Below are 22,834 nucleotides of genomic sequence, written 5' to 3'. Positions count from 1 at the left end.
ACATGCACTTACCTGTCCTGCGACGTCGCTCTGGCCGGCGAACCGCCTCCTTCCTAAGGGGGCGAGCCGTGCGGCGTCACAGCGACGTCACACGGCAGGCGGCCAATAGCAACGGAGCGGCGGAGATGAGCAGGATGTAAACATCCCGCCCACCTCCTTCCTTCTCATAGCAGCCGGGACGCAGGTAAGGAGATGTTCCTCACTCCTGCGGCTTTACACACAGAAATGTGTGCTGCCGCAGGAACGAGGAACAACATCGTACCTGTCGCTGCATCGGCATTATGGAAATGTCGGAGACTACACCAATGATATGATAACGACGCTTTTGCGCTCGTTCATCGCATCAAAAAGGTTTTACACACTACGACATCGCAAGTAATGCCGGATATGCGTCACTTTCGATTTGACCCCACCGACATCGCACCTGCGATGTCGTAGTGTGCAAAGCTGGCCTAAGACTGGAGTCACACTTGCAAGTGTCACGTGCATATCTTGCGAGAGTCTCTCATCGCATCACCCAGAACGGCCCGCACACTCTCCAGACAGTAGCGTCTCAGCTGCATAGAGATACATACAACTGACCCGTTCCTGTCAGGAGAGTGTGCAGCTGTGCCAGGTGATGTGATGAGAGACTCGCGCGAGATACGTGCAAATGTAGCTCCGGCCTTCCTAATACTGCAACATGAAATATGCACCAAAAGCTCAAGGTAGGAACCTAGCCTTAGGCCACGTTCCCACGTTGAGTATTTGATGAGATTTTTACCTCAGTATTTGTAGCCAAAATCAGGAGTGGGTAAAAAATACAGGAATTGCGCCCGTGTTTTTATTATTCTTTTGCTCTTATTTTTCCCACTCCTGGTTTTGGCTGAGAAATTCTGAGGTAAAAAACTCACCAAATACTCAAGGTGTGCACGTGGCCTTAAGGGGGCTTTACACGCTACAATATCGTTAATGTTTTATCGTCGGGGTCACGTAGTTAGTGACGCACATCCGGCATCATTAACGATATCGCAGTGTGTGACACTTATGTGCGATCTAAAACGACCGCAAAAGTGGCCAAAATCGTTTGCCGCGGAGAGGTCGTCCTAAAACAAAAACGTTTACCTCTCATTAGCGATGTTGTTCGTCGTTCCTGCGGCATCGCTGTGTGTGACACCGCAGGAGCGAGGAACATCTCCTTACCTGCCTCCACCGGATATGCAGAAAGAAGGAGGTGGGCGGGATGTTACTGTCGCGGGCGGAGGAGGGGACGCTGCGCTCTCCCACTGCTCGGGTCCGGCTGCCGCTGCTGCTGCAGCTGCTGCTGCTGCTCAGTGGTGGCTCGAGCGGTGGACCGGATCCCGGGGACTCGAGCGGCGCTCCTCGCCCGTGAGTGAAAAGGGGATTGATTGGTGGTGGGGGTGTTGATTATGGATATTGTCCGTGACGCCACCCACTGTTGTGGTGATTTTGGTGACACCACCACTGCTCTGGACGGGGATCCCGGGAGCGGTGACAGGGAGCAGCTTTGTTGTTAGTTCTCCCCTCCGTGGGTAGGGGGTTGGTTGTCCCGGGGCCCGGTGATGGGGTAGGGATGGATGGCAGGCAGGTTACGGGGCCTGGTGAGGTGCAGGGTCGCAGGGAGCAGCGCTGTGCCGCACGGCACGGTGGTACTCACTCAGCCCAATGATGCACACAGAGTCTCTGCTGAAACAAACGGCTGGATGGACGGGTCCCACAGATGGCTGCGGTGTTTTTTCCCTGACCCCAGGTTGGTAATGTAAGTCCTTTCCTGCACCTTCCGTATGCTCCTCCTGCGCTCCGGTTTTCAGCCGGCTCCCCGATTCAGTACCGGTGGGCCACCGCCCAGCCCCGGCTACCTGCGGTTCCACCAACTGTCTGCCCGGCTCCCTGCAGACGGCCACTACCGTCTGCCTCACTCTCTACACGGGGGCCCTAGGCTCCAACCTAGGCCCAAGTCTGCGTCTGCCTCTCTGCAGACCTCCTCTCTCTTCCTCTCCTAGACTTGTCTGGACCTGCTTCCTACCTCAGGCCAGCTAGACTCTTCGGTGGGCGTGCCTATCTGCTTGACTCCGCCCACCTAGTGTGTCTGTCTGAACTCGAGGGAAGGAATCAGGTTTCACTGGGGATGTCTGTTGTGAACTGCTGGGGGTGGGGGTGTGTGTGTGTGTTGTTACCTGTGGCCCCTGGCTTGTCCAGGGCGACACATTCCCCCTTTGTAAAATGCAGACCGTCCGCGGGCTGCCCGTCCAGCACCGGTTTTATTTTTCTCTTTTAACTGTAAAAGATTAAAACATTAAACACAAGCATTACTTTGCAAACTTCCCACAACGGGAGGCATATTAAACATTAAAACACTTTTAATAATAACAATGGAACGTGTCCTTCAGTCACCCACCCAAACAACCTGGCCCTGATGCTGCCCCTAAGAAATGGGCAGCACCCCTTGACCCCAGTCCAGAACCAGGCTGCACAGATAGTTAATGGGATGGGTGCTTCGCTGCCGTTGCGACCGGGCGGACTGCCGGAGCTGTCGTCATCTCCGTCGAGGCCGGGCGGACTGCCAGGGCCGTCGTCATCGGCAGTGCGGCTGGGATGGAAGCCGGGACCGGTGGCAGGGCGGTGACGATGGAAAGGCCTGGGCCCTCCCTCACAGACGCTGCGAGCTCCGCTACCGGTGACAGGGGTAGCGGGTCGGTCAGGGCGTTGGCCGCGGGCACGGGCACCGAGGTTTCAGCGGTGCCGGATGGACGGGACATCTCGTGCAGCGGTGTTCCAGGAACCAAACACTGGCAGAGTCCTGGCGTCCCTGCTTCCACAGCCGCGGTTCACATGCGGCCAGACGCCATCCCGTCCCCCTTAGTCTCTTTTTAGCACTTCCTTCTTCAGGGGCGGGGATCCACTTTCGCGCCTTTCCTGCTCGGGGAAGACGCTCGAGCGGGAATTCTTCGCGCCCAAAATGGCGGCTTCACGAAATTTTCGGCCGGACACCTCCGGCGGTCACACGAGGCGCACTTCCACCAGTCGGTAGAACGGTAGGATCCTGTTCGTGACGCCAAGTTGTGGCGGGCGGAGGAGGGGACGCTGTGCTCTCCCACTGCTCGGGTCCGGCTGCCGCTGCTGCTGCGGCCGCTGCTGCTCGGTGGCTCGAGCGATGGGCCGGATCCCGGGGACTCGAGCGGCGCTCCTCGCCCGTGAGTGAAAAGGGGATTGGTTTTGGGGATTTATTGTCCGTGACGCCACCCACGGTTGTGGTGATTTTGGTGACACCACTGCTGCTCTGGACGGGGATCCCGGGAGCGGTGACAGGGAGCAGCTTTGTTGTTAGTTCTCCCCTCCGTGGGTAGGGGGTTGGTTGTCCCGGGGCCCGGTGATGGGGTAGGGATGGATGGCAGGCAGGTTACGGGGCCTGGTGAGGTGCAGGGTCGCAGGGGGCAGCGCTGTGCCACACGGCACGGTGGTACTCACTCAGCCCAATGATGCACACAGAGTCTCTGCTGAAACAAACGGCTGGATGGACGGGTCCCACAGACGGCTGCGGTGTTTTTCCCCTGACCCCAGGTTGGTAATGTAAGTCCTTTCCTGCACCTTCTGTACGCTCCTCCTGCGCTCCGGTTTTCAGCTGGCTCCCCGATTCAGTACCGGTGGGCCACCGCCCAGCCCCGGCTACCTGCGGTTCCACCAACTGTCTGCCCGGCTCCCTGCAGACGGCCACTACCATCTGCCTCACTCTCTACACGGGGGCCCTAGGCTCCAACCTAGGCCCCAGTCTGCGTCTGCCTCTCTGCAGACCTCCTCTCTCTTGCTCTCCTAGACTTGTCTGGACCTGCTTCCTGCCTCAGGCCAGCTAGACTCTTCGGTGGGCGTGCCCATCTGCTTGACTCCGCCCACCTAGTGTGTCTGTCTGAACTCCAGGGAAGGAATCAGGTTTCACTGGGGATGTCTGTTGTGAACTGCTGGGGGTGGGGGTGTGTGTGTGTGTTGTTACCTGTGGCCCCTGGCTAGTCCAGGGCGACACATTACGTCCCGCTTATCTCCGCCCCTCCGCTTCTATTGGATGCCTGCCGTGTGACGTCGCTGTGACGCTGCACGACCTGACCCCTTAGAAAGGAGGCAGATCGCTGGCCAGAGCGACGTTACAGGACAGGTAAGCTGTGTGACGGGGAGCGCGATTTTGTGCGTGACGGGCAGCGATATGCCCGTGTCGCACAAACTATGGGGGCGGATGCGCACGCTAGCTATATCGGCACTGATATCGTGACGTGGAAAGCCCCCTTTATACTTTTCCTTTGACTGTTCCACCCTTGGTTTTGGCTTAAAAATACTGAATTAAAAAACTCACTAATGCTCAATGTGTAAGGCCATGTGCACAAGTTGAGTATTTGGTGAATTTTTTACCTCAGTATTTGTAACACAAAACCAGGAGTGGGTAAAAAAAATGCAGAAGTGATGCCCGTGTTTCTATTATTCTTTTCCTCTGATTGTCTCACTCCTGCTTTTGGTTACAAATACTGAGGTAAAATATTCCCGTCTGGCAGGGACAAATCAGGGTCAGGTCTAGGGCAAGCACTAGCCTGATTTGGAACTTATGGATTTCTGGTTTTACACCTCCCCTGGTTTGTCCAGCTGTCATGCCAGGGCAAGGGTCTGCCTGGCATGCGGCACAACACCAGGGGTACAGTAGGAAAGATGTAAAGGAAGGCCTTGGTGATAAGTAGATGGGTCACCACCTCACACTCACCTGTGTCTGATCCGTGCACTCCCTATCATCTTTAGATGGGTCCTTTCCCCCCCCATGTGCGATCACGTGCATAGGCCCTTGCTGACCCTCGACTTGCCCTTACCAGTGAGCAAGCCAGCAAGACACTATTCTTACTACTAATATAAAGACATCCAAAGGGAGGAGAGTCAAACAAGTGAGACAGATACATCAAAAGAACTCCAGTTCTTCTCCAGAGAGACTCCATCACATCTGATAGAAAGAACACAGCTTTCTCTAGAGACAACTCATTCACAGGTCAGTATAGAATGAACTATCACTGGCATATGGAAGAGCCAGGAGTGAGTTTAAATAATGGAGGGAAATGGCATTAAGGTGCAACAACTGAGATTATAACTAAATAGAATCTCAGCAGGATCAACAAGGAGCCCTTAACCCCTTTTTTCTTTACACAGAGTTCAGCTATGAATAAATGTTGGCTGCAACTTAGGATGTAGGTCACAAGAATTGGCACATATGGAGTTCACTTACAAAAATCTCCTCTGCTGTATGGTATTGTAAAATTTACAATAGATATCACTCATGTAATATAAGAAGTAAGTGACATCTTTGGCATTGTACTATACCTATATTTCTCTGCCGTATCTGTGCATCATGAATCGTGGTATGTGTTAAAGGCGCCCACTGAGACTCTTTTGCCCAGGGCCTATGAAAACTTGGAGTTGGCACTGAACAGTAAGACATGGCGCCAGCAGAACAGCTCCCCAAATCCAGGACTGTCCTGCTGAATCCAGGGTGGTTGAGGGCCAGGCACATCCTGATGAGGATGCCCACAATGTTCATCCATAGATATATCGCACGGAGTTTTGCACAAAATTCGCCGACTGTCATAGTGGCTTCGGGCTCTGTTCACATTGCAGATTCTGACACTCCACCCAATGGTTTCTCTGGTGTCTGGCATCAACACAGGCAGACACGGGCATCGACCTGCTGTGTGCTGATTCATAGGCAGGTTAGCAAGAGTTCATTTGGGCTAGTCTGCTTGGTAGGCTCCTTTGATCACAAGTGGTGGGGAAGCCAATCACGTCTGCTCCCCTCCTATTAAGGCTGGATGAAATCTTCTACCCATGCCAGCTATAGGATATCCGGTGTTGGTCTGTGGCCTTTGGTGTCCCAGACTTTCTGATGAAAGTGTTGCTTTTGCTTGGAACAGTTGTTGCGTTTACCCCTGTTGTCTTGTTGCTTCCTTCCTGCTCTTTTTTTCCTCCTGAATCTCTTATTGTCTTATTCCTCTCTGTGTGTGTGCTGAGTAACAGACTTTTGGTTTTCCTTTGTCTGTCTATTTCTGTGGTTTTCAACACACTCGTGTCCCATCCCTCCCTGGGGAGAGGTAAAAAGATCAGGACCGGTTAGTAGAAGGACCAGGAAGGAGGCACAGGGCTCTGCACCATTAGGCGTATCCCTAAGGTTAGGGATAGCATAGGGAGCCCCTAGCTTGAGGGTCAGCTTAGAAGCCCCAGTTCCCCGCTATCCCGTAGTCATAGTGACAAGAATTCAATGAATTGTTTCCTGACATAGCCTTACTGCAGGCATCTGGATATAGCAATGTGCCCACACTGCAGAAAATGCGCGGATTTTGCCGCGGATTTCTCGCGGAAAAGCCGTGGATTTTCCAGAAATCTGCAGCACAGCTACTCCCCAGCCATTTCTATGGCATTTGGGAAATGCTGTGCCAACGCTGCGGATTTTTCCGCAGCGGAAATCGTGCGGATTTTCCTGCGGAAAAATCTGCAGCATGTCAATTATTGTTGCAGATTTTCATGCGGATTTTGCCTATTCAATTGAATTAAAAAAAATCACAAAACCCGTAACAAAATCCGCATCAAATCCACGTCAAATCCGCACAAAATCCGCACCTATGAAAAGGTGCGGATTCCGGGGGAAAGCTGCGGATTTTGATGCAGAAAAATCCACAGATACAGAGTCCCGTGGGCACATAGCCTCAGGCAAACATTTTAAACTGTGGTTGGAGCATCTCAGACAAGATTGTCTCCCTCATAATCATGAAGCAACAAATATAACATAGTAAATAAGATATATGAGTGTCTCTTTTTATATATTCACATTCTTTTATTTTTACTGTTGGTCCTGGTAATATTTTCACCTGCTTTTTCTTTTTCTTAGGACCATCACTACCCCAACCTTCCTGCCCCCAGAATTTGTTCACCTGTACATATATAAAGGAATGTGTCCCGTTATCAGCAAGATGTAATGGGACAGAAGAATGCACGGATGGTACAGATGAAACCCTCTGCTCTACTTCATCTCCTGCCGCTAGTCCTGAAACACACTGCGGCGCTACCAAGTACCGCTGCTCTAATAAATGCATCCCATTGATAATGCGGTGCGATGGCGTGATAGATTGTCTGTTTGGGGAGGATGAGAAAACCTGCAGTGAGTAGTTTGCACTTCTCTATATGAACCAAAATGTTAATTTATTTCAAGAATCCCTGATTATACAGATATAGCAGAGCTAAATATGTTTGTCATTTGTCACAAATAGTGATGAGCGCGCACTACTATGCTTGGATGCTTGGTACTCGTAAGAGCAGTTGGACCCTTGTATGGGCTCAACTTAAGTACCGTAGTATAATGGAAGTCAATAGGAAGAGGTTCCGGAAAAATGCGCGAGTTCCCCATCGACCTCCATTATACTTGGTATTCGAATCGCACTGATCAGAGTGTCCAAATGCTCATTACAAGTACCAAGCACGCGAGCATGGTAGTGCTCGATCATCACTAGTTATGAGTACCGAGCACTCGAGCATGGTAGTGCTCGCTCATCACTAGTTCTGAGCACAAAGCATGCAAGCATCACTAGTTATGAGTTAACTAGTTATCATCACAAGTTATGAGTACCGAGCACCAAAGCATGGTAGTGCTTGCTCATCACTAGTTATGAGTACGGAGCATGGTAGTGCTTGCTCATCACTAGTTACGAGCACCTGAGCATGGTAGTGCTCGCTCATCACTAGTTATGAGTACTGAGCACCCGAGCATGGTAGTGCCCACTCATCACTAGTTACGAGCACCCGAGCATGGTAGTGCTCGCTCATCACTAGTTATGAGTACTGAGCACCCGAGCATGGTAGTGCCCACTCATCACTAGTTACGAGCACCCGAGCATGGTAGTGCTCGCTCATCACTAGTTATGAGTACTGAGCACCCGAGCATGGTAGTGCCCACTCATCACTAGTTAAAATCATTACATTTTGATGTCCATTATGTTTGCCAGTTCTCTCAAACTGTCCAGATGATTTCTGAATAATGGAGAGACCTCCTGAACTCCTGTAAGAGTGGGCAAATATTGTGAGTGATGGGACCCCCAGCAATCAGAAGATTACATAATCTTAGTATAAGGACTAATGTGTAGTATATATATATGTTCAAATGAACTTCGGTCCATGTGTGTGTAAGGGGTGGACGGACCCCTAGTGTGGAGAAGACGTTTTTCCCCCCCTGAAGACGCCACAGGAGTATGGTGGCACATTGTACAATGTTGTGTGTTATGTACTGTTCTCCCCCCCTAGGTGCCAGTGTAGTGAGTGGTTCCCCTGGTAACAGTGACAGGGAAGGAAGGGGCAGGGCAGCCTAGGAGGGAAGAGAAGGGGGGTTGGGCTCTGAATGCAGGGCAGTGTGCTGGGAATGTAACAGGAGAGAGCTGAGGAGAAGTGCCGGGGCAGAGTGCAGGAGTGGGTGCTGTGGCAGTGGAGCGGAGAAGTTGGAGCTAATCCGGAGCCGGTAGTGAGTACTGGAGCCGTCCCCTAGTTCAATACAAATCCCTGGGAAAGGGCTGGACTAAAATCGGGATAGGAGTACCACTGCTAGGGGGATAACAATTGGCCCCTGCAGGCAAAGGAAAGTGCCCGTAGAGGAAAAGGAAACCGTTTTCGTAGAAAAGGATTTGTAACTTGTAACGTACTAAAGTAAGCCTGCTGCAAACAAAAAGATGGAAGCTTTGTTTAATAAAACGGTGTTTGGTTTACCCGCTGCCTGCAATTGTCTCTTTCCTGAAAGTGAAGAAGGAGCTGGAGAGCACAGAAAGAACGCTGTCATGAATGGGCCCCATGCATCCACACTCTGCCCCAACAACACACCTGCTTTGCAAGTGACGGCCGGGCCGGGGTTCAGCCTGCGGCCCACAAGGCGAGGGGACTCGACTACACCCCCTGAGGCGCCCCCTGCCCCCGTTACATTTTGGCGTAGTCGGCAGGATCAAGCCCGCAGAAGAGAAACCCCGAGCAGAGACCAAGTGGTGCCTGATGTACTGAACAGGCCACAAGATGGTGGCAAGATGGCGGCCGTCCTCATGGATTTAGTGAAGGCGCGAAAAGTGGGCGCCAAACGAAAAGCGCTGGGCTGGCCTGTAAGGAAGAAGCTCGGAGTGCACCGCCCAAAGAGGGGAGGTGCTTGCCCCGAGATACTGCAGAGGTCTAGAGACGTGGGCGGCGCCGCAAGAAAGAAGAGGCATCGCAAACACTGTGCCAACCTGGTGGGTGAGGCCGGGGGCGGAGTATGGGCAGAAGCGGGAAAAGAAGAACCGCCTCCACCTTCCCCGGCGCGATTGCAACCCCGGCAGTGGAAGAAGAAGCAAACTCCAATACCTGGACCAAGCAGAATGGAGAACAGAGCGTGGCGCGCTCAGCATAAGCAAGCGCTCGCTGAAGCCTGTGGGCTGAAGAGTACCCCGACGGTCGCGCCAAAAGCGGCCGCCGAACCTACGGCTGGAGACAAGCCAAGAGAAGCATTGGCATTACTGGTGATACATCAGAGTATGGTGTCGCACCCGGTAGTTGTTGTCGGCAGCCCACTGCGGTCCCGTCCAGCTACCCTCTCACCCCCGCAGGAGGCTGAAGGGCCTGTACCGGAGAAGGAAGTACCGGAGCCACCGGGTTATGAGCCGTTTCGTAGACTACCTCGCTTACCTGGACAGTCCCTCTCCGACCATGTGAGGGCCCAGCGGGCTGAATGGCTGCGTGCATACCACCCAGCGTGAGGGTTAATAATCCGGAAGAAAAAGATCTGTTTGTTGTCGAAAGCCGGTACTGTTGGAAGCCGGTGACTGTTTATGGTTAAAGCAACGTTAAAAGAACTGAACCCGGGAATAGAAGAATGCAGGGACTATGCATGGACTTCTCCCGCGACTGTTAAGTAAAGAACCCTTTTGTTTCTGTTGGTCGCGGCTCATCTAAGACCGGGAGCGCTTGAGGAGAGCCTCCGGGCAGAAGATCAGCCAAGACCGGGAGCTCCCCTGGAGGGACTCCGGGCACCGGACTTGTGTGCCAATCTGGTGTGCTTTGATACGTTAGTTTTAAAATGTTTTTTTTTTATTGATAAGAAAGAAAAAGAATACTGCTGAAGAAACGTGTGTGTGTTTTCCATATGCGTTGTCTTGCAGGTGCGGAACCTCGCCAGGAGGCTGAGGTTAAAGACGGGAGGAATGTAAGGGGTGGACGGACCCCTAGTGTGGAGAAGACGTTTTTCCCCCCCTGAAGACGCCACAGGAGTATGGTGGCACATTGTACAATGTTGTGTGTTATGTACTGTTCTCCCCCCCTAGGTGCCAGTGTAGTGAGTGGTTCCCCTGGTAACAGTGACAGGGAAGGAAGGGGCAGGGCAGCCTAGGAGGGAAGAGAAGGGGGGTTGGGCTCTGAATGCAGGGCAGTGTGCTGGGAATGTAACAGGAGAGAGCTGAGGAGAAGTGCCGGGGCAGAGTGCAGGAGTGGGTGCTGTGGCAGTGGAGCGGAGAAGTTGGAGCTAATCCGGAGCCGGTAGTGAGTACTGGAGCCGTCCCCTAGTTCAATACAAATCCCTGGGAAAGGGCTGGACTAAAATCGGGATAGGAGTACCACTGCTAGGGGGATAACAATTGGCCCCTGCAGGCAAAGGAAAGTGCCCGTAGAGAAAAAGGAAACCGTTTTCGTAGAAAAGGACTTGTAACGTACTAAAGTAAGCCTGCTGCAAACAAAAAGATGGAAGCTTTGTTTAATAAAACGGTGTTTGGTTTACCCGCTGCCTGCAATTGTCTCTTTCCTGAAAGTGAAGAAGGAGCTGGAGAGCACAGAAAGAACGCTGTCATGAATGGGCCCCATGCATCCACACTCTGCCCCAACAACACACCTGCTTTGCAAGTGACGGCCGGGCCGGGGTTCAGCCTGCGGCCCACAAGGCGAGGGGACTCGACTACACCCCCTGAGGCGCCCCCTGCCCCCGTTACATGTGCAACGGACCATACACTGAGAGCACACTTACCAATCTGACGTCATTGTGTTAGCGCACCTAAATGATTTTCCCCAAAAATTGCATCTTGCATTAGTAGCGACCGCAACGCAGCTTTTGCCGGAAAACTTTCAGATGCCATACTAAAGGAATTTTGTTTTCCGTTTGGAAGATTTTGTGTCTCAGTACGACTGACACTTTTAATATTTGGCATTATTCGGGTACAAAGATGACCAATTACATGGAAAACTTGGAAAAGCAGTGCTGTTAATGAAATCGCGGAAGACGTCGTTATTCCAAGGTTAGGTAGGGATAAGGTTAGGAGAACATCTTTTATGGGTTCTCACTAACAAAGCCTTTTTTCCCCTTTTTCTCTAAAACTAATAGAATAGAAGCAATTGTTCCAACACGTTCGCTGAGAGGACGAGAAAAGTTTCCTTCTAATGATTTCCTTTACTTTGAAATTTAATCACAGAGCGACAAACGCTGCCTTCACTTTGTAGTTGCATATACACTTTCCTGATAAAATAATCTTTGTAGGTGATGACATAGCTGGGAAAAAAAAATCTGTTTTACCGAGATAAAATATGAGGCCTGAAAGACGGACAAAGAAGTAAAATAAACAAGACTTAGAAATCTGATGGAAAAATAACTCTATAAAGTTTCTAACGAGACTCCGAGATCTGAAATTTATCCAAGGGTTTAGAGTTGGATTTTGATGTAAGTGTTTCTGAAGGTTACATCGGGGCTTCTATTCAACTACTTTACATCAAGAATAGGAAAAAGAAACACAAATATCAATCTAGTAATGAATAGCAACTTCCAGGGCTCATGCACACTGGCATATTGATGGCACAACCCCTGAGTTGGACAGACATACGGAGCAACATTTACATACAAAATTTATAACTTTTAACCACTAACCTGAGGAATGCCAGGAAAAATTGACAAAAATGTTCTAAATAGGCTTTAAAGAATGCCCCCTTTAGGTGGTCTTGTTAAGCCCCAACCACATGGAAGCCTAATTTTCATGGCCATGCGGATAAAATTAGGACTCTTGGCTAGTATGTACGGAGCAGTAATGAGGCATCTACCATAACCCTTTGGTCATACGTCACCCGTCACCATCGGTGGTACCTTCCATATTGGAGTGGAATTAAGGCTACTTTACACGCAGCAACATCGTTAGCGATGTCGCTCGTGAAAGTACCCGCCCCCGTCGTTTGTGCGTCACCGACAAAACGCTGCCTGTGGCGCACAATATCGCTAACCACCGTCACACGTACTTACCTTCCTAGCGACGTCGCTGTGGGCAGCGAACAACCTCTTCGTTAAGGGGGAGGTTTGTGCGCCATCACAGCGACGTCACACAGTGGACGACCAATAGAAGCGGAGGGGCGGTGACCAGCCGCATTAACGACACGCCCACCTCGTTGCCGGAGAACGCAGGTAAGCTGTTGTTCGTCGTTCCCGGGGTGTCACACGTAGCGATGTGTGCTGCCTCAGGAACGCTGAACAACCTGCGTCTACAATGACCAATGAGATTTTGAAAATGAACGACGTGTCAATGATCAACGATTAGGTGAGTATTTTTGATCGTTAACATTCGCTCGGAGCTGTTACACGCAACCAAGTCGGTAACGACACCGGATGTGCATCACGAATTCCGTTACCCCAACGACATATCGTTAGATATGTCGTTGCATGTAAAGCCCCCTTTAATCGGATGATTTATTAAATGGATTTTCCCAGGAGCAAAGTTCATTTTAATCAATAGATCTAGGAATAATAATAATAATTTCCACAATTGGATGTGTTTTAAAAAAATGTTCCTGTGCTGAGCTAATCTTATATATGTGTCCCTGCTGTGTACTGTGTAATGACGTGTCTGACCGTACAGGGACATGGTCTGATCATACCCCAACACCTGGGCAGGAGAGGATGCAAAAGAGAATATAAAGACATGACAGCATGGGATCGCAAATAATTCTTTCTTCAAGGTAAAACTTTTTTTAAAAAAGTCAGGGAAATGTTCTACCTCACAAAAATAATCAACTATTGTCCCCTGCTGTCCGGTTTGTATACTCTTTTTTTGTGTCCACCCCTGACCATGTCCCTGTATGGTCAGACAAGGCCATTACACTGTAAATAGCAGGGACACATACAGTCATGGCCGAAAATGTTGGCACTCTTGAAATTGTTCAAGAAAGTGAAGTATATCTCCCATAAAATGATTGCAATTACACATATTTATTTCCCTATGTGTATTGGAACACCACAAAAAAATGAGAGAAAAAAAGGCAAGTTGGACATAATTTCACACAAACTCCCCAAAATGGGCTGGAAAGAATTGTTGCCACCTTTCTAAAATTGTGGGTAAACAACATTGCAATCATGTGATGCTCGTTCAAATTCACCTGTGGTAAGTAACAGATGTGGACAATATGAAAATCACACCTGAAACCCAAATAAAAAGGGGAGAGGTTGACTCAATATTTGCATTATGTGTCTGGAAAACCAACAGGAAGACAATTGTCTGACTCTGAGGACTTGGGATCCAAAATTGTTGAAAAATATAAACAATCTCAAGATTACAAGTCCATCTCCAGAGATCTTGATGTTCCTTTGTCCACGGTGTACAACTTAATGAAGATGTTTACAATCTATGGCACTGTAGCTAATCTCCCTATACGTGAACGTCAGAGAAAAATTGATGAAAGGTTGCAACACAGGATACTGCAGCTGGTGAATAAACAAGTCTAATCAAGTTCCAAAGAAATTCAAGTTGTCCTCCAAGCTTAGCGTACATCTGTGTCAATGTGAACTATCCATCGATATTTGAATGAAGAATGGCAGGAGACCCAGGAGGACCCCAATGCTGACACAGAGACATGAAAAAAACAAGCCTCAGTAAGCCAAAATCCATCTGGGAAAGCGTTTTCTGGACAGATGAGACCAAAATAGGGCTTTTTGGTAAAGCATATCAGTCTACTGTTTGCCAAAAATGGAATGAGGCCTACAAAGAAAATAACACAGTACCTACAGTCAAATGTGTTGGAGTCTCAAGGATGTTTTGCGGTTGTTTTGCTGCCTCTGGCACTGGGTACCTTGATTTTGTGTAAGCTATCATGAAATTTGAAGCTTACCAAAGGATTTTGGGTAGCAATGTAGTGCACAGTGTCAGAAAGTTGGGCTGGCATCCTAGGTCACGGTTCTTCCAGCAGGACAATGACCCCAAACTTCTAGAAGCCCCCACCCAGAAATGGATGGAAGTGGCAGCAATGAGTCCAGATCTAAATCCAATTGACACCTGTGAAGAGATCTTAAAATTGCTGTTGAGAGAAGGCGCCTTCAAATATAAGAGACCTGGAGCAGTTTGATAAAGAAGAGTCCAAAATTCCAGGTGAGAGGTGTAAGAAGCTTGTGGATGGTTATAGGAGCTGATTGATTGCGGCTATGTATTCCAAAGAGTGTGCAACCAAATATTACATTGAGGGTCCCAACAATTGTATCCGGCCCATTTTTGGAGTTTTGCACGAAATTATCTCCAATTTGCTTTTATTCTCTGTTTTTTTGTGTTGTTTCAAAACACTATCGCTGAAAGGCACTGGGACTTAGGGCACTCTCCCACTAGGGGAGGTGCCTGAGCAACATGGTTAGTTAGTGGTCTGTTTCCTAGCTAGCTAGTTGTCAGGTCACCTTGTCCACTGTCCGTGTCTGTACCAGTGTATATTTTCCTATTCCTGTTCCTATTCAGTATCCCTGCTACCTGTTTGTCCTTGCTTTCTACCTCAGCTGTCTCGGTGGTCCCTGGTTACACTTCAGACTCTCTCTGTCCTCACCTGAGTCCGCCTCTGCCCCGGCTGCCACAGTCCCGCTCACTGCCCTGGGAGTGGCACCTGGTGTCTTAGTCAAGGCCCTACCACTAAATGGTAATCCCGGGTGTCCCCTGTGGTCCCATGGGTCAACTCCAGCTTGTCGCCTTACCATTACCAGTGGTGAGTGTTACACCTATTATCTGAAGGGGGGTTAGAAATGTAGTAACAGAACATTGTAGGACATTACAAAAGAACATGAGTCAGGGAGTAATATTTCCTGAAAATTCTCATCTCAAGGGTAAGGCTCCTTTGCCGTTATTGCTTCTTGGGCATGATGCCACTTTTACCACCATTAACTGAACTCTTTGTGAATCCTTTACAACAATTATTATTGGCAATAACTTTCAAAACACCTAACTTTAACGGTTTAGGAAATTCTCCCATCTTTCTTTTAGAGGCACTATTCTTCCCAATTTGTAGCCTAAAAATCCATTTCCAGCATTCACCCCTGCGTGTAGCGTCTGGCGAGAGGAGAGCGTTACATTCCCACTCGTTCTCACACATTAGAGATCTCACTGCTGTTGGTTCACCCTGCTGTTAAATGGAGCACATTAAATGTCTAACAAGGGTGCATTTCTATAAAGCCTTATGGTACGAACAGTTGGCTAAATGCTTGTAGCTGATTAATCCGGTATTATGAAATCTATCATAAAATATTTTTTTGCAATTATCCATGTGCAAGAAAATAAGAGCAGACATAAATTCCGCCTGAAAGATATATTTTAAGACCCAGTTCGTACCTTTTTTTTTTTTTTTTTTTTTATGCAGTCAATATTGAGGTTTATTTCTAGCCAACAATGGCAACAAATAAATTCTGCCTTTCCTGGAGAGATGAAACCTTGAAGCTCCTGGACTAGATAAGCATTTCTAATGTATCACGGACAGGTGGTGCTGATACAGCACGGACAGGTGGCGCTGATGCATCACGGACAGCTGGCACTGAAGCAGCATGGAAAGGTAGCACTGATGCAGCACGGACAGTTGGCGCTGATGTAGCATGGAAAGCTGGTGCTGATGCAGCATGGACAGGTGGTGCTGGTACAGCAAAGACAGGTGGCGCTGATGCAGTAAAGACAGGTGGTGCTGATGCAGCATGGACAGGTGGCGCTAATGCAGCACGGAAAGGTAGCGCTGATGCAGCACGGACATGTGGCGCTGATGCAGCACGGAAAGGTGTCCAGCACGGAAAGGTGTCGCTGATGCAGCACGGACAGGTAGCACTGATGCAGCATGGAAGGGTGGCAGTGATGTAGAATGGACAGGTGGCACTAATGCAGCACAGACAGGTGGTACTGATGCGGCTAGGCAATGGCAGACAATCCAAGCTTAAAGAGTGCCAGCTACAATAGCTGACCTGGCACAATGGTAACGAAACTGAAAAAGTAATGTAGCAGAGTTGACCACAATAAACCAATGTAGCAGAGCTGAGTGTGCAAAAGAGGCTCAATGTAGCAAAGCTGGTATAGTGATGTAGCAAAATTTACTCAGTGTAGCAGAGCTGAGTTTGTATTGAAGGTTATGTAGCAGAGTTGACTAAGCAAAAATCAACTAATGTAGTAAAAATTCAATAAAATAGATAATTGTCATGGATGTTTCATGGCCTGTCATGGTGGTATCACGGCCAGATGAAAATCCAGTGGCAGCGAGTGCTTGAAGATCACAGAGATTGGCAGCACGTTTTGTTATCTCACAGTTCCCTGTTTCTGCAGCAGGCAGACTCTATGACCCTGGAGAATTGTCAGTTTCTCTCAGTTGCTATTCTCTGACTTCCTTTAGTAACCTCACCGTGGGGTGGTTTGGATGTGGTTTATAGTTTGTTCTTTGCTGAGCTCTGGAGAGGTCATCTCCGGTTGCTCTAGAGACTACTGTGGTGGCTGCCTATACGCCAGATAAGTGTTTGTCGTTTGCTATCTACCAGGGCTCTGGTGATTGCAGTTGTGTTTCCCCTGTATTGTTGTCCCCTTGTGTCTTCCTATAGAGTTAGTGATGTTGACTAGCGCTAATACCAACCATCCCTACTTAGGGCCGATTTGCCAGTGGAAGACAGGGACCCAGGTATCCAGCTCGGTGACAGGTGCGGCACCTGTATAGAGTTGGTGAGGGCAGTGAGGGTGAGCTGCAGGTTATTGTCAGGGGTCACCACTTCCCCCTTCCCTATCTATAAGGCATTCCTTCCTGCTCCTTGTGTGTTGTCCTATACAGTTGGTATAGCCTCTCTCCCCTGCTGTGACAATAGTAACATACATAATATCTACATAATGTTGCTCTAATAGGTTGTCCATTGCTTGGACAACGTCTTCTAAAATACAACATGGCTGCATGTAAATTAAAAACACAAAATACATGTAAAAATAATATACGGATTGTCCGGATCGATCTGAATCCTTGTTGATATTAACATCCTTGTATGAATGAATAGGACTGACCAACTAAACCCAGAATGAGCAGATATTTGGTTCAATATGTTATATGGAATATTTTCCATTCCTCCAGTCTTATATACCGCATGCAGATAAAATTTAATTTTAATTTGTAATAGTTTCCTTTACGATTTTGATGTTCACCAGGGTGATCTATGGCTTTCCTTCAACCGGAGCAGACAATGCATTTTATACGACTGCACAGGTCCCTCATTTTATACGGAGCCTTTGACTTTATTCAGACATCAACATTTTTCACATACACAGAAAAAGTGCAACAAGTGTCATTAACACTGATGTCATCCATGTGCTGTACTGTGTTTTTCACAGACCCAGACTGAGAAATCAGCCTTTGAATTGATATGAAAATGTGGATGTAGATCTAATGTCTTTGTCACTCCAGCTCTATTTCCCACCCAGTCACACATCACAGAGACGTCAGTAAAGCAGGAGGCGGCATTGTGTGAAAAATAGAGCTTGAGTGACAGAGGCTTAAGATCTACCAATAGACCTTCTGCCTCATTTGCAAATAAATGAAAATGTTGATTTCTCATTAATGGAGGAGTGAACTGGCCATGTAAAGGAATTGCTGTTTTTGAAACAGCTACTTTTGAAAAAAAATAGTTGGGGTGTGAAATCCTGCTGACAGATTCCATTTCTTTTTAGGATTTCTGTAGACTATTTCACTATTTCATTACTATGCGTAAAATTCTGCAAACTATTAGTTTAGGGCAGCTATGAATGTCCTTTAATTCAAATGTAGCGCCCCTGAGTCCTCAGGGTGCTACAAGGTTCTGCATACCCACCAGGATGCAGGGCCTACCCCCTTAGGGACCCAGAACCCCAGTGCCGGCAACACCAAGAACCCAGGTAATCCCAGTTTTCCCCAACAATTCCCCATAAAATGGTACCCAGCTAGTGTGGGCCCAATGAATGGCTGCCTAGAGTTAGAGCCACTCCAGTCCACTAGTTGACCAGGTGGGAGGGGCACACCGTGGACAGTGAGAACACAGGAAGTCGGTAGTCAGTTGAAAACAGAGTGAGTACAGAGTTGACTGTGGGAGTGTGAAGGTGAAAGTGAAATGACGTCCTGACTCAGGTTTACGGTGACCTAGTACCCAGGAGAGGTAGTTGCCGGTTGAGTACTCCCGGAACTACGCACAGACAAGGTACAGGACCCCAGGACAGGAAAGAGGTCCAAGCCAACCTGTTAACACCTGCACAGCAAAGGGGACTATCAAGGACCTTGCTGACCCTAAAGAATCTGAAGACTCAGTAGCAATGGGAGAACCCGAGGACAAGACCAGAGACTCCATCCCCACAGGGTTCACACTACCGTCAGGCAGACAGAGGTTGACAAACCACAGATTGGGGACCCCCAGTTGTTCTATACCACGGGGATCCACTTACCAGGCACAGGCGCAGGGGAAGAAGGTACCAGAGAACCAGACTGGCACTGGGACGAAGGAGACCTGAAGGCGAAGCCAGCCGGCCTCGGGCAACCAGTTAACAACAACAGTGAGTAAACCAGTTGCACTGAATACGTGTCTGGACTCCTTCTTCCAATGCTCACTGCACCATACACCCGCTGGGGCAATATCCTACTTGCGGAGGGACTACCATTCTAGCTGCCAATACCACCGGCCCCAGTAGAGACATTTTGCAGCGGCGGCTTCCTACTCTTAGCCGCAACACCGCAAGTGGCGTCACGTATAAACTTTATTCAACAATCCCCTGTAAATATCCCCCATTACAAAAAAGGCCCAGGGCACGGAACTGGGTAATGGCCACCATCGTGACATCGCCCGTAGAGACACCGCCCGGGACCGAGTACCCCATATCCCTGGGTGCTACACAAACATTTATTCTTACTGTAGGGTTAGTTTCTTAATGTGCACATTCAATTGTTTCAAGGGTGAAATCCTGCTGACATTCCTTTTAATACAAGTTGTACTTGGATATTTAATGATAAATTCCAGAACAAGATGTTTTTTTCAGTCAAGTAATAGTTCTGTCTGTTTTGTTTTAGCTACACTGATGATTGTCAATGGTTCTGTGATGTGCGTTCCCTCAAACACCTGGATAACTATTGAAAAGCGATGTGATGGATCAGCAGATTGCAGTGACCTTATTGACGAGTCCGGCTGTTCAGGTATTAAGGTTAAATTACAATACACAGTATAAAATACAAATAAATTCCTTTAAAGGGAACCTGTCTGCAAAATGGAATTTGTGGTTTGGCTGTATAGTTGCCTGTCTCCTTATATAAATAATCCATTTAAGGCCGCTTTACACGCAACGACATTGCTAACGAGATGTTGTTGGGGTCACGGAATTCGTGACGCACATCCGGCCTCTTTAGCGACGTCGTTGCGTGTGAAACGCACGAACGACTGTTAACGATCAAAATTACTTACCTAATCGGTGATCGTTGACACGTCGTTCCATTCCCGATTATCGTTGCTGCTGCAGGTACAATGTTGTTTGTCGTTCCTGCGGCAGCACACATTGCTACCTGTGACACCGCAAGAACGAGGAACTTCACCTTACCTGCTGCCGTCGGCAATGAGGAAGGAAGGAAGTGGGCGGGATATTCGTCCCGCTCATCTCCGCCCCTCCGTTTCTATTGGGCGCCCGCTTAGTGATGCCGCTGTGATGCCGCACGAACCGCCCCCTTAGAAAGGAGGCGGTTCGCCAATCACAGCATCGTCGCTAGGCAGGTAAGTAGTGTGACAATTGTTAGCGATGTTGTGCGCCACGGGCAGCGATCTGCCCGTGACGCACAACCGACGGGGGCGAGTACGCTCGCTAGCGATATCGATAGCGATATCGCTGCGTGTAAAGTGCCCTTTACTGTAGAAATCCAATGTAATGAGAAATCTAGTGTAGAAGACATATCTGACTAGAAGTGCACTGGGGGTGTCAAGGCACTTAGACTGCTTCTTTTAAGTACATTGAAACACCTCCAGTGCACTTCAAATCTAATTAGCATATTACATCTACACTAAATTTTCATGAGTGGCACATCAGATCATTACAAAAAAGCCATACTTCTACCTCCATAGGTGAAAATGTGCTGATCGATGCCCAGCCAAGCCATCGCTATAGATTCTGAACTTCAGGTTGTCCTTCTACAAAGCCAGCTTATTTATAAAGTTTTTGATAGTGTAAAGTAGCACAACTGTAGTAATGCCTAAAACCCAAACATAGATACCTCCAGGAGTCCAGAGAGATTTTCACAAGATACCCTAAGAAGCAAATTAGATTGCTTGTCACTCTCTTCAGCGGCAACTCAGGCTAATTAATATGGTCACCAAGTCTCAAAAGATAGCCATCATTAGTGATGAGCGAGTACTACCATGCTCGGGTCCTCGGTACTCATAACGAGCAAGTCGGATGCTCGGACGGACTTGACTCGTGTACCGAATATAATAGAGGACAATGGGTAACTCAAAGCATTTTTCTATCTTCCGGAAAATGCTTGAGTTTCCTACTGACATCCATTATACTCGGTACATGAGATGAACCCATCCGAGCGTCCGACCTGCTCGTTATGAGTACCGAGCACTCGAGCATGATAGTGCTCGCTCAACACTAGTTACGAATATCGAGCACTCGGTGTGGTAGATACGATACATCTCTAGATACGAGTACAGAGCACCCGAACATGGTAGTTCTCGCTCATCACTAGTTACGAGTACTGAGTACTGAGCATGGTAGTGCTCACTCATCACTAGTTACGAGTACTGAGCACCAAAATATGGTAGTGCTCGCTCATCACTAGTTACGAGTACCGAGTACCCAAGCATGGTAGTGCTCGCTCATTACAAGTTACGAGTACCGAGCACCCGAGCATGGTAGTGCTCGCTCAACACTAGTTACGAGTACTGAGCACCTGAGCATGGTAGTGCTCGCTCATCACTAGTTACGAGTACCGAGCACCCGAGCATGGTAGTGCTCGCTCATCACTAGTCATCATCCATCCTCATTTTGGCACAACCATCATTGTAATACTATTGGTGGAGCTATAATGTCAGATAACGCTATAAACCTGCAGGATTATAATGTTAGGGAGATGTCCAGCCACTGTACTAAAAGTACAACACCCCGAAAAAATGAATAGGAGCTGCTAGCTTTTAGTCATACAGGAGTGTCATAGTTTGGGGCTGGTTGAGTGCTGCTGGCTCTGGGAAGCTAGAGTTCATTGAGGGAACCATGAATGCCAACAGGTACTGTGACATAATGAAGCAGAGCATGATCCCCTCACTTTGGAAACTGGACCACAGGCAGTATTCCAATACGATTACGACATAAAACACATCTCCAAGAGGACCACTGCCTTGCTCAATAAACTGAGGGTAAAGGGGCTGGACCTGCATGTCTGAAGACACCTTTTTGAGCATCTATGGGGCCTCCTCAAATGGAAAGTGGAGCAGTGCAACGTCTCTAACATCTACCAGGTCTGTGATCATGTTTTGGAGTACAGAAGAGGATCCAGTAACTCCTGTGAAACTCGAATGAACTCCAGGACCAAGAGAGTTAAAAAAAGTTTTCAACTTCTAATGTGATGTTCTTTCTTTTATCCTAACTCTTCCTAACTAACACTTTCCTATTATATTTCTGCTATCTACTCTCCTCCTGTAAGTTTATCTCTAACAGGCTCATTGCTGCTCTAGCTTTGATCCTTCTGGCTGCTGATTGGATCTGGACCAACTGAGCAGGGCACATCTCTAGTGGAGGTGGGGCCTCCTCTCTGTGAGGGGTGCTTCACACACAGCGAGCTCGCTGCCGAGATCGCTGCTGAGTCACGCTTTTTGTGACGCAGCAGTGACCTCATTAGCGATCTCGCTGTGTGTGACACTGAGCAGCGATCTGGCCCCTGCTGCGAGATCGCTGCTCGTTACACACAGCCCTGGTTCGTTTTCTCCAAAGGCGCTCTCCCACTGTGATACACAGATCGCTGTGTGTGACAGCGAGAGAGCGACAAATGAAGCGAGCAGGGAGCAGGAGCCGGCATCTGGCAGCTGCGGTAAGCTGTAACCAAGATAAACATCGGGTAACCAAGGTGGTTACCCGATATTTATCTTAGTTACCAGCCTCCGCAGCTCTCACGCTGCCTGTGCTGCCGGCTCCGGCTCTCTGCACATGTAGCTGCTGTACACATCGGGTTAATTAACCCGATGTGTACTGTAGCTAGGAGAGCAAGGAGCCAGCGCTAAGCAGTGTGCGCGGCTCCCTGCTCTCTGCACATGTAGCTGCATTACACATCGGGTTAATTAACCCGATGTGTACTGTAGCTAGGAGAGCAAGGAGAGCTAAGCGGTGTGCGCTGGTAACTAATGTAAACATCGGGTAACCATACCCGATGTTTACCTTAGTTACCAGTGTCCGCAGCTTCCAGACGCCGGCTCCGTGCAAGCGCAGCGTCGCTTGCACGTCGCTGCTGGCTGGGGGCTGGTCACTGGTCGCTGGTGAGATCTGCCTGTTTGACAGCTCACCAGCGACCATGTAGCGATGCAGCAGCGATCCTGACCAGG

At 48.8% G+C, this 22,834-nt stretch overlaps 1 protein-coding gene across 1 annotated transcript in view; it reads left to right on the top strand.

Moving 5' to 3' along the window:
• Positions 1-22,834, top strand: part of MALRD1 (MAM and LDL receptor class A domain containing 1) — a 746,310-nt gene that overhangs the window by 611,254 nt on the left and 112,222 nt on the right. The window contains exons 34-35 of the mRNA XM_075315583.1: positions 6,905-7,174; positions 19,327-19,449. Coding sequence (XP_075171698.1) covers positions 6,905-7,174; positions 19,327-19,449 — 393 coding nt within the window. The remainder of the gene's footprint in view (positions 1-6,904; positions 7,175-19,326; positions 19,450-22,834) is intronic.

This window comes from Anomaloglossus baeobatrachus, chromosome 6 (genome assembly GCF_048569485.1).
Source record: "Anomaloglossus baeobatrachus isolate aAnoBae1 chromosome 6, aAnoBae1.hap1, whole genome shotgun sequence".
Taxonomy (NCBI): domain Eukaryota; kingdom Metazoa; phylum Chordata; class Amphibia; order Anura; family Aromobatidae; genus Anomaloglossus; species Anomaloglossus baeobatrachus.
Note: the sequence above shows the minus strand (reverse complement) of the source record. Positions and strands in the feature narration are given on the sequence as shown.